Source organism: Mobula hypostoma, chromosome 10 (genome assembly GCF_963921235.1).
Source record: "Mobula hypostoma chromosome 10, sMobHyp1.1, whole genome shotgun sequence".
NCBI lineage: Eukaryota > Metazoa > Chordata > Chondrichthyes > Myliobatiformes > Myliobatidae > Mobula > Mobula hypostoma.
The window spans coordinates 40,905,045-40,917,757 of NC_086106.1; the positions used below are offsets into that span (position 1 = coordinate 40,905,045).

General features: G+C 42.7%; 1 protein-coding gene across 6 annotated transcripts in view; it reads right to left on the reverse strand.

Moving 5' to 3' along the window:
* Positions 1-2: 2 nt before the first annotated feature.
* actmap (actin maturation protease) overlaps positions 3-12,713 on the reverse strand; it is a 124,693-nt gene continuing 111,982 nt past the window's right edge. For 4 of the 6 annotated variants that reach the window (XM_063060388.1, XM_063060386.1, XM_063060387.1 and 1 more), the window contains 2 exons: positions 11,593-11,667; positions 2,762-3,126 (listed from right to left, as the gene is read on the reverse strand). In XM_063060388.1, the coding sequence (XP_062916458.1) occupies positions 2,768-3,126; positions 11,593-11,667 (434 nt within the window). In that variant the 3' untranslated portion in view covers positions 2,762-2,767. Of the gene's footprint in view, positions 3,127-11,017; positions 11,062-11,592; positions 11,668-12,713 lie in introns of all 6 variants that reach the window. The other 2 variants (XM_063060391.1, XM_063060390.1) reach the window with 2 other exon arrangements.

A 12,713-nucleotide genomic window follows, 5' to 3' on the forward strand; every position in this document is an offset into this window, starting at 1 on the left:
GGGGTGTGGGTGGGATATCACGCTGAACAACAGGGGGTGGTATAAAGCTGTGTGCATGCACCCTTCCCTGAGTGAGGGGTCACAAGATAGTTTAGTCTCCCCAAAGAGGATGTGACTATCTAATTTCCAATGAAGGTAGGACCTTGGGGAAGGGAAGGAACACCTGGGACTCTCCATTCCCTGAGGAATGGACGTGGAATGTAGCTGTTTCATCATAGCTGAACTTTTTCTACTGGACTGCCTGTATAATTAACTGAGGTTTGTTGCCTCATTCCTGGGTTTTGAATTTGCAGGGAAGTCGAGCTGATGGACAAATCTGTGGTGAATCTGCTTACCACTGAGGGGAATATTTTTAATATCTATTTATAAACACACACGGAGGAAATAAAAAAACTATAGTTAATCAGTGTTGCAATTATTTCATCAGGACTGCTTCCCTTTCATGTCCAGAACAGATTTTGTTTCCAAGTTAAAGGAATGTAATTCTGATGCCTCACTGAACCACTTGTTAGAGGTAGCGAACATAGAACTTGCAGTACTGGGTGTAGCTTGTCAACTAAAGAGAGGAGTGTTCTTTATGAAGCCAACTATTATCTGACATACCCCCACTAGCATAGAAGCAGAAGTAGATGTGGAGGAAACAATCAAGCAACAAAGAATCGTGCAGGGCTCTGAGTAGAGAAGGGTTGATTAGATTGACTCATAGGCTGCTACCTCTAGTGTTAGATTCTGTGTCTTGAAAAATGTCATCCTGTTACACCTTCAATACCTCCCATTGAATCTAGCTCCACTCCAGCTTGCTTGAAGAGTGATGAAATGTGCTTTACTTGCTGAATCTGGATTTCTAGATGTCACATGTCACATAATTTCCTGTGCTCAGGCAAGTATAAACCATTCATGTTACTCGTGGAGCAGTTACTGCTCTGATGAGGGTAGAGTATTTTCAATTCAGACACCAGAACTGCTGAGACCCTGGCCAACTAATTCCGTCAATAAGAGAATACAGATGTTATGTTAGTGTGAGTGCCAAGGTGTGTGACTTGGAGAAGTGAGTTAAATATTTGATCAAAAGGATTATAAATCTGCCTTTGTAGTAATTCTCCAAGATGCTATATGGGTGCTCATGAGCCACAAACTGAGAATGTCAGTGTTTTATTGTGGCAGAAATTTGAAGTACGGGCAGTGTGTTACAGTCCCCATTATATCAGCAACAGATTAATAATTCCTCTCCAACCATACAGTTAAAAATAAAGTTAGCATTATTCAATTTACATGCCTGGTGTAGTATTGTGTGATTGTTGTACAATGGAGGAATTGTCCTTTGAATAAAGTGTTCAGAGGAATCTCCCCTTTCAGATAAACAGAGTACAACGTAGCACTCTTGTCCTGATCCCCAATCATCATCTCAGGACTCGGAGTGAAGCTCTCTAGTTTCCTTCATTAAAGCAGTGAATACACTTGGACGATAGAGCAATACCGGCCCTTTGGCCCATAATGTGCTAGCCTAATTAGGCCTTCATTTGGTTGGTGTTGACCATGGATGTTGCATCCTAGCTGTATATGCAAGCAAGGGCAGTACAATAGGGAGAGCAAGCTGTTCCCATGCATCAGGCTCCCCCTCTCCACGCAGCTGACGAATCCAAAGAAATGGTGAGAACAGTACAGTATGGCACCAGTGACGTTGCAGGAATTACCAGTCAGTGTTGAATTCAATGTAGTTGAGTTAAGAATTCCAGCTCCAGATTTTCCCTCTGGGTTAACGCCCAAGTCCTTCCCTGAGAGTGGGTATGACTTCAAGTTAATGAAGGTTTGAGATCAGAGTTTTCCTTGATGAGATTCTGATGGAGACACTCGGATGGTACGTTGCCAGGGTCAGGGATGTCTGGGATCGGATCAGGTCCAGAGCATCCTAAAGGGGACTGGTGAACAGTTAGAAGTTTTGGTACATGCTGGCACCAATGACAGGTGGGAAAGGTGAGGAGGTTCTGAAGAGAGATTTTAGGGAGGCAGGTAGAAAGCTGAAAAACAGACCTCCAGGGTAGTAATCTCTGGATTGCTGCCTATGCCATCAGCATTGAGGGTAAGCATAGGATAATTTGGCAGATAAATGTGTGGCTGAGGAATTGGTGCAGGAGGCAGGAGTTCAGATTCCAGCATCATTGGGATCCCATTTTGGGGAAGGTACCTGGGTTGCAGCTGAACCTGAGGGGACCAATATCCTTGCAGGCAGGGTTGCCAGAGCAGTTTGGATGTGTTTAAACTAATTTGGTAGGAAGAGGGGAATTGGAGGGACAGTGCCAAGGATCTGGTTTACAAACAGGTAGCATGTAGTGAGACTGCTAGCAAATGACAGGGTAAAATTGCAGTCAACAAGATGAGTTGCAATGTTAAAGGTGGACAAAATCGAGAAGGGTGAATACAGGACTAAAAGTGTTACACTGAGTGTATGCAGTATACAGAAGAAGGTAGATGAACTTGTAGCACAGTTACAGATTAGCATGTATAATGTAGAATTCAGTGAAAAATGGCTGAAAGAAGATTCTAGCTGAGATCTTGATGTCCTAGCATTGTATTGAAAGGACCGGCAGAAGGGGTAGCATAGCTTTGTTGTTTAAAAAATGAAATCAAATCATGAGAAAGGTGGCATAGGATTGGAAGGTGTTGAATCGGGGGTAGAGCTAAGGAACTGAAGGGGTAAAAAAAAACCTGATGGGAGTTATATACAGTAGTAGAGATGTGGTCTACAAGTTACAATGGGAGTTTTTTCTTATTTATTAGTAATGGAAGCTGTCAACTTTGTTTCTGAAAATATTGGCTGTAGAAGAATCACAACCCCACAAAGTCCCAGCTTCACACCACCCTCGGGTATAATGTAGGACGTTCCATCGTTGTCTCGCTTTGGGCTGAGTTCTGTCAGCTGCACGTTGCTCCTGTGAACCAGCTCATACTCCCATAGCTGGTACTTCAGGCTCTTCCCTTGCTTGGCCAACAGGTGGGACTCAACAACACAGTCCTCACAGCAGGAAGCTCTGCTCGCACCTCCCTTCAGGTAGTAGAGACCAGGGATATCAGGATCCTTCTCATAGACATCCTCCAGCAGTTCACATCTCAATCCCAGCAGTACTCCTGTACAACCATACAAAAAAATATAGGTTCAAGGTCAAGTTTATAGCCATTCAACTCTGCAGCTGCATACTGTCAAAATGAGACAACATTCCTCCAGACCAAGGTGCATGACACGGTACTTTACTTGTCAAAGTGGAGCCGAGTGGATTTGTAAATCTAGCAGGGGTAAAGGATGTTGGGAATGGTGAGGGTGGAGCCCTGGGGTGGTGGGGATGCAGACACACCCAGCCCTGAGTCACTAAGCAAGCTTATTTGATTCCAAACAATTAGTTTATTGTTCAATACAGAATGTCTCTGGTGCTTCCTGCTTCGTCCCCTCTCCGTTCAATGCTTTATGTGTCAATGCAAGGAGCATTCGTAATAAGGTGGATGAATTGAAAGTGCAGATTGTTATTAATGATTATGATATAGTTGGGATCACAGAGACATGGCTCCAGGGTGACCAGGGATGGGAGCTCAACGTTCAGGGATATTCAATATTCAGGAGGGATAGACACGAAGGAAGGGCAGGTGGGGTGGCGTTGCTGGTTAAAAAAGAGATTAGCGCAATAGAAAGGAAGGACATAAGCCGGGAAGATGTGGAATCGATATGGGTAGAGCTGCGTAACACTAAGGGGCAGAAGACGCTGGTGGGAGTTGTGTACAGGCCACCTAACAGTAGTAGTGAGGTCGGAGATGGTATTAAACAGGAAATTAGAAATGTGTGCAATAAAGGAACAGCAGTTATAATGGGTGACTTCAATCTACATGTAGACTGGGTGAACCAAATTGGTAAAGGTGCTGAGGAAGAGGATTTCTTGGAATGTATGCGGGATGGTTTTTTGAACCAACCAGAGAGCAGGCTATTCTGGACTGGGTTTTGAGCAATGAGGAAGGGTTAATTAGCGATCTTGTCGTGAGAGGCCCCTTGGGTAAGAGTGACCATAATATGGTGGAATTCTTCATTAACATGGAGAGTGACGTAGTTAATTCAGAAACAAAGGTTCTGAACTTAAAGAGGGGTAACTTTGAAGGTATGAGACATGAATTAGCTAAGATAGACTGGCAAATGACACTTAAAGGATTGACGGTGGATATGCAATGGCAGGCATTTAAAGGTTGCATGGATGAACTACAACAATTGTTCATCCCAGTTTGGCAAAAGAATAAATCAAGGAAGGTAGTGCACCCGTGGCTGACAAGAGAAATTAGGGATAGTATCAATTCCAAAGAAGTAGCATACAAATTAGCCAGAGAAAGTGGCTCACCTGAGGACTGGGAGAAATTCAGAGTTCAGCAGAGGAGGACAAAGGGCTTAATTAGGAAGGGGAAAAAAGATTATGAGAGAAAACTGGCAGAGAACATAAAAACGGACTGTAAAAGCTTTTATAGATATGTAAAAAGGAAAAGACTGATAAAGACAAATGTAGGTCCCCTGCAAACAGAAACAGGTGAATTGATTATGGGGAGCAAGGACATGGCAGACCAATTGAATAATTACTTTGGTTCTGTCTTCACTAAGGAGGACATAAATAATCTTCCAGAAATAGTAAGGGACAGAGGGTCCAGTGAGATGGAGGAACTGAGCGAAATACATGTTAGTAGGGAAGTGGTGTTAGGTAAATTGAAGGGATTGAAGGCAGATAAATCCCCAGGGCCAGATGGTCTGCATCCCAGAGTGCTTAAGGAAGTGGCCCAAGAAATAGTGGATGCATTAGTGATAATTTTTCAAAACTCGTTAGATTCTGGACTAGTTCCTGAGGATTGGAGGGTGGCTAATGTAACCCCACTTTTTAAAAAAGGAGGGAGAGAGAAACCGGGGAATTATAGGCCGGTTAGCCTAACGTCGGTGGTGGGGAAACTGCTGGAGTCAGTTATCAAGGGTGTGATAACAGCACATTTGGAAAGCGGTGAAATGATCGGACAAAGTCAGCATGGATTTGTGAAAGGAAAATCATGTCTGACGAATCTCATAGAATTTTTTGAGGATGTAACTAGTAGAGTGGATAGGGGAGAACCAGTGGATGTGGTATATTTGGATTTTCAAAAGGCTTTTGACAAGGTCCCACATAGGAGATTAGTGTGCAAACTTAAAGCACACGGTATTGGGGGTAAGGTATTGGTGTGGGTGGAGAATTGGTTAGCAGACAGGAAGCAAAGAGTGGGAATAAACGGGACCTTTTCAGAATGGCAGGCGGTGACTAGTGGGGTACCGCAAGGCTCAGTGCTGGGACCCCAGTTGTTTACAATATATATTAATGACTTGGATGAGGGAATTAAATGCAGCATCTCCAAGTTTGCGGATGACACGAAGCTGGGTGGCAGTGTTAGCAGTGAGGAGGATGCTAAGAGGATGCAGGGTGACTTGGATAGGTTGGGTGAGTGGGCAAACTCATGGCAGATGCAATTTAATGTGGATAAATGTGAAGTTATCCACTTTGGTGGCAAAAATAGGAAAACCGATTATTATCTGAATGGTGGCCGATTAGGAAAAGGGGAGGTGCAACGAGACCTGGGTGTCATTATACACCAGTCATTGAAAGTGGGCATGCAGGTACAGCAGGCGGTGAAAAAGGCGAACGGTATGCTGGCATTTATAGCGAGAGGATTCGAGTACAGGAGCAGGGAGGTACTACTGCAGTTGTACAAGGCCTTGGTGAGACCACACCTGGAGTATTGTGTGCAGTTTTGGTCCCCTAATCTGAGGAAAGACATCTTTGCCATAGAGGGAGTACAAAGAAGGTTCACCAGATTGATTCCTGGGATGGCAGGTCTTTCATATGAAGAAAGACTGGATGAACTGGGCTTGTACTCGTTGGAATTTAGAAGATTGAGGGGGGATCTGATTGAAACGTATAAGATCCTAAAGGGATTGGACAGGCTAGATGCGGGAAGATTGTTCCCGATGTTGGGGAGGTCTAGAACGAGGGGTCACAGTTTGAGGATAGAGGGGAAGCCTTTTAGGACCGAGGTTGGGAAAAACTTCTTCACACAGAGAGTGGTGAATCTGTGGAATTCTCTGCCACAGCAAACTGTTGAGGCCAGTTCATTAGCTATGTTTAAAAGGAAGTTAGATATGGCCCTTGTGGCTACAGGGGTCAGGGGGTATGGAGGGAAGGCTGGGTTCTGAGTTGGATGATCAGCCATGATCATAATAAATGGCGGTGCAGGCTCGAAGGGCCGAATGGCCTACTCCTGCACCTATTTTCTATGTTTCTATGTTTCTATGTTCCATAGCCTGGGGGAAGAAGCTGTTTCCCATCCTAACAGTCCATGTCCTAATGCTATGGTACCTTGTGCCTGATGGTAGGGTGTCAAAGAGATTGTTGGACAGATGGGAGGGATGATTGACAATGCTAAGGGCCCTGCATATGCAGTGCTCATAATAACTATCTCAATGGGTTGAAGAGAGATCGCAATGCTCCTCTCAATCTTTTGTAGGAGCTTGCAGTCAGACGCCCTGCAATTCCCATACCCGATGGTGATGCTGTTGGTCAGGCCACTCTCTATGGTGCTTCTGTAAAATTTGGTTAAAATGGAGGGTGGGGGATCCTTAGGAAGTGGAGACACTGCTGTGCAGAAGTGGAAAACAAACCTGTTGAATGGTCAACTAATACAGGTGATCAAACTACAAACTAATCACCCATCTGACCATTCATTAATATTTGGGAGTGCATCCTTAATATGCAAATAGTGGCATGGTAGTGCAGCAGTCAGTCCCACACTTAACAGTGCCAGCTGTATGATTGGGGTTTGATTTCCATTGCTGTCTACAAGATTCAAGTACATTTATTATCAAAGAATGTATAAATTATACAACCTTGAGATTTGTTTGCTTACAGATAGCCACAAAGCAACAAACTGAAAAGAACCCAATTAAAACAAAATAAAAGACCAACACTTAATTCACAAGAGAAAGGATAAAAAAAAATGCAAATCATACAATTGAAGCAAACAACAGCATTCCAAACCAAAAAAGTCCTCAGATCTGAACTGCGGATCAGACCAGAGTAGGCCCAAAGCCTCGTGTTGTTTTTGGTGCCAAAAAGAACAATTAAAAGTCGGTGCTCACTTAGAATCCATGTCGTTACAGACCACATTCCAAGCCAAAAACCTTGGTGTTGTGATCTACTCCGACTTAAATTTTTACTGCCACATTAAGACAATTACGAAGTCAGCTTACTACCATCTTAAAAAATATAGCAAGAGTTAAAAAGCTTATGCCTCAGCGAGATCTAGAAAATTTCACTACTATAATGGTGTTTTCACAGGTCTCGGTAAAAAAAAACTCAGAACACTGCTGCCAGAGTCCTCACTGAGACCAAGAAAATAGAACATATCACCCCAGTTCTCAGATCATTACACAGGCTTCCTGTCCATCAGAGGGCAGAATTTAAAATATTACTATTGGTTTATAAAGTACTGAATGGTCGAGGGCCAAATTATATCTCCCATTTCTTGCTGCATTATGAACCTTCCCAAGCTCTCAGGTCATCTGGGGCAGCTCTGCTTACTGTCCCCAGGGTCAAAATTAAACATGGTGAAGCAGCTTTTAGTTACTAGGCTCCACATATCTGGAATAACCTTCCAGAGGATCTGAAGTCTGCCCCAACTTTATAAGTTCTTCTAAAACTTCTCTTTTCATTGTAGCTTTTAATTAGAATTTCCTGGGCTGTAACTTCTATTTATCATATCTATTTTATGTGATTTTACTCTTATACATAGTCTGAAACTTGATGATTGATTTTTATATCTTGTTCTGTGTAAAGCATTTTGAACTAACTTGTGTTTGGAAAAATGCTGTACAGTTAAACTTGCTTGCTTATCAATTCATCACAATCACAAGCACATCACATGCCCAGCACAATCCTCACCAACTTGATCTGACACAAACTATGCGGTGGGCACCACAGTAGTGTAGCAGACAATGTGTTTGGAGATCAATTCCGATGTCCTCTGTAAGAAGTCTGTACGTCGTCTCTGTGCAATATATGTGTTTCTTCCGAGTACTCCAGTTTCCTTTGTATTGGGTATTAGGTTAATTGGTCATTGTAAATTGTCCTGGGAATAGGCTTGAGTTAAAATTGGGGGTTGTCAGATGTCGCATCTTGAAGACGCTATTTTAAGCTGTATCTCAATAAATGAATACATCTTTGATGTACACAAGACAAATAAAGCTAATAATAAAGTGTAAAAATGATGTGAAAAATGAAGGAGCACTATGATTAACATCACTATATTTAATGCAATTTTAAAGTGTCAAGTAGGTATGCAGTGAAGTATTGGGAATTTATTGCTTTAAAAGTGTATCAAATGAGGAAGAATGGTATAAAAGATTCATTAATCTCGTGCATGAAAGTTCCTTGCACTCTCTGGCCTGCATCACCACTTCTAGAAGAGGAACAATTAACTGGAGCTGTGTGACAAATGCTGACAGTGATAACACCAAGAATTTTTCTTGAAATGTCATATTCTCTGGAATCTACTATACATAAATATGTGGAGAAAGAACCCACAACTGAATAAGATTATGCGCCTTTTCAAATCCAATTCCAGTGTCATGGTGCTAAAGAAAAGACTGATTAGGATAACGCTGCACCACATTTGATATTCAATAAAACATTTAGAATTCTTTGAATTCAAGTTTGTTTAATTGGCATTCAACTATACCTATGTAAGCAGCTAAATTAAGCTGTGTTTCTCCAGGGCCAAAGCACAAAAACACAACAACACATCCAGCTACGATAGTACATCCAGTTGCAAGATAATATCAGTGTAAGTCCTTGAGTGACATGGCCCAAAGACTGATAATGCATGGGATGCTGTTCTGAAGCTTACCTGGTTAGTCAAACTTAGTAGGCTAGTTGCTACTAAATTGTCCCAAGTGTGTAGATGGTGGTGGGGGAGGGAGTCAATAGGAATGTGGAAAGAATAAAAAGGAATTAGTATAGATGGGTATTCAAAGGTCCTCGTTGGTTTGAGGGGCCTATTTCTGTGTTGAATGATTCCACAAAGTAGCGTTTGTCAAATTTAAATTCTGACAGTCAAATTCACAAAAATAATTAAGAATATTAAACCTTGAAATGATGCCATGAGAAAGCTAAAAAATCCCAATTGAAATCCTATCCTTGTTCGGAGCTGTAAGAGAGGCACTCTCTCTGACCTGTGTGTTTGTGAAGGCTGAGCCATCCTCTTAAGCCCATCACCTCTACTGGGACATTAGCTGGGGACAGCATCTCACCAGAGTCTCTCCTGGGTCGAATGAAGATTAATCAGCCCGTGGCTTCAGTTTTCAGCACATGACTTTATAAACAAAGACCCTTCCTCTTCCAGGGATGAGGTCTTTGGAGTTTCTGTTGGCATTTGTGTAGATCTAGGTTTTTACGAGCTGAGCCTGCTAACCCCATGCCCAACCAACCCTCCTCCTTTTGTATCCAAGCTTGGAACTGTCCATGGCGGAGTTGAAGGCTGAAACATTATGACGTCTAAATGGTTAAATGTTAGTAGTTCCAAACTGGAACCATATGGCCCAGCATAAAAGATGTAGCCCGTTCATTCAAAGCTCCATCTGTCCTCACAGTCAGTCGGGTCCTAAAGATCCCAAGGTACAACCAGAGGAAGGCTTCTTTCCTGCATCCTGCTCAATATTTACTGAACAATCAACTGGTCATTTATCACAACATTGTGTTTAGAAACACCCAAGGTGTATTTTGGCTTTTGTGGTTTTACAATTTACATGTCTCCCCACCCCACCACCCCCTCAGATTATGATTTAAGATTGTTTCATGTCATTTCCTGTACGCAGTGTAAGGAGAACAAAATAATTGCTACTCCAGAGCCAATGCAGCACAAAAAAAACACACAAAAGATAAAGAACACATTAATAATACAAAACACAAAAATATAAATACACAAGATAGCTTCATATACACATTGTCTGTCTGTAAAGTGACACAAGGCTGTACATAAGGTGACTGATGGGAAATGATAAAGTAGTGGGTGGAGGTGTTGATCAGCCTTACTACTTGGGGAAAAGAACTGTTTCTGAGTCTGGTGTTCCTGACATAGTTGCTATGTAGCCTCCTCCCTGATGGGAGTGGGACAGGGTGAGTGGGATCCTTCATGATGTTACTGGCACCACTCTGTATATACGCATGTCGTTGATGGCAGGTAGACTGGTGCCGGCGATGCCTTGGGGAGTTTTGACAACCCATTGTGGAGCCTTCCTGTCTGCTGCAGTGCAGTTTCCGCACCATGCAGTGATACAGTTTGTCAGGGCTCTCTACTGTTCATCTGTAGAATGATATGAGTGTGGATGTGACAGGGTTCAGTTCATTGACCTGAATAGGTTGCAAGTCAGAGATGCAGCTGGTGGGCAATATGCTTAAATAAAATCTTAGCCCATCTGAGGGCAATGTGTAGTTAAACTAGCGTATTGAGATATTGCCACAAACCAAGCTCCCAAGCCTTATAGATGCCTACGACCCAGAACAGCCAGCAAAACCATCCCACTGGTCTCCCAAACACTCGTTTGTATGCGCGGACACTACATATAATCGGCATTTGTAACCTGGAAAGATCCCCTATGGTGATTACATTTTACTGGCTATGAAGTCCTTAATATTGCAAGCAAGTGTAAATGCTCTGTATATTGCAAAAATCAGCAACAAGTTCTGTAACAACAAGGGAGACAAGGTGTTTCAGTGATGCCCAATCATAAAATGTCTACTGAGAAACAAGGAGGGTGTGATCCAAAGTCAAACCAATCAGTCTTACAGATCTTTAGAGGTAAGCAGGGTTCGGTGAGAGAATTCAGACTTTTGGGTTTGTGAAGCTGAAGACCAACAATGGAGCAAAGGTACAGAACGGATTTTATTGATTCATTGATTCTATTGTGTTTCTTTGTACTTACTGTGAATGCCCCCAACAGACAATCAATATGCAAAAGACAACAAACTGTGTAAATACAAAAAGAGAAAAGAAGATAAAATATCAAGAACAATATTTACTACAGTAGTGTAGTGGTTAGCAAAACACCTTACTGTACCAGCGATCCAGATTTAAATCTGTCTTTAAGGAGTTTGTGTGTTCTCCCTGTGACCGTATGGGTTTCCTCCGGGTGCTCCGGTTTCCTCCCACAGTCCAGGTGTACCAGTTGGTAGGTTAATCGGTCATTGTAAATTGTTCTGAGATTAAGCTAGGGTTAAACTGAATGCTGCTGGGTGGTGCAGTTCAGAGAGCCCAAAGGACCTGTTCTGTGCCAAGTCTCAATAAATAGATTTGTTTTATATTTATCTCAATAAATAGATTTGTTTTAAAAGAACCTAAGGGTTGTATATGGTGACAAGTATGTAATTTACTTTGAACTTTTAACTTTGATCTAAGGAGAAATTCCAGACTCAGCTGTTAAACCACTACACAGTAAACTGGATATTGCAGCTGCAAGGCGCTGACACTGGTACAGGTCCACATGATGCTGGAACTCACCTGACACCACTGCCCAGTGAGCTCTGTGTCCTTTCCTCAGGCAGGGCTCGTGGTTGAAATCTTCATCGTAGCTTCCTGTGGTTAAGGAATGCAGCAATTTGCAGCGATGCAAACAGGGTCCCTCCCATCTCAGATTACCAATTCCATAAAAACGGACTAACACAAAGTACATTAACAATTCAGCCCTGGGTATTACCTCCTTAACTGCGTCAGTCTCTAAACTTTTCTATCATTGTTTGTTTTTATATTCCACTAATATAGTGATAATTTATAAATATATTATACAAGAAAAACTATGTAAAAATATATAAAGCATGTGCTGGCGTTGGAGAGGGTCCAGAAGAGGTTCACGAGAATGATCCCAGGAATGAAAGGTTTAACGTAAAAGCAGCATTTCACAGCTCGGGGCTTTCAATCACGGGAGTTGAGAAGAATGAGGGGGAGGAACGATCTCATTGAAACCTATCGAATACTTTACTGGTGGGGAGAGGATGTTTTCTATAGTGGGAGCGTCGAGGATCGGAGGGCACAGTCTCAGAATAAAGGAACATCCCTTTTGAACAGAGAGGAGGAGGAATTTCCATAGCCAGAGGGTGGTGAATCTGTGGAATTCATTGCCATGGACGGCTGTGGAAACTAAGTCACTGGGTATATTTAAAGCAGATGTTGACAGATTCTTGATTAGTGAGGGCATCACTGGTTATGGGGATAGGCAGCAGAAAGGGGCTGAGACAGATTACAAACAGCCATGACTGAGTACTGGAGTGGAAGAGTCCAATTCTACTCCAATGCCTTATGGTGCTATAATTGGTTTTCTGTGTGTATGTGTGCTGTTTGCACCTACATACCTCCGATGCTGCTGGAAGGAAGCTAACCCATACCTCATCGTACTTGTGCACATGTCAAAAAACTCAACTTGACCGCTTGTGTGCAGTAGCCTTCCCCAGCAAACTCTCAGGCAAGCTACCGATGGTCCATTCTGTTCACATTCAAGAGACCTGTTCAGAGTTGCAGAGGGGATGTGGAGAGAGAGAGAGAGAGGGGGGACGAAGAGAGAGAGAGAGAGAGGGGGGGGACGTGGAGAGAGAGAGAGAAGGGGGACGAAGAGAGAGAGAGAGAGA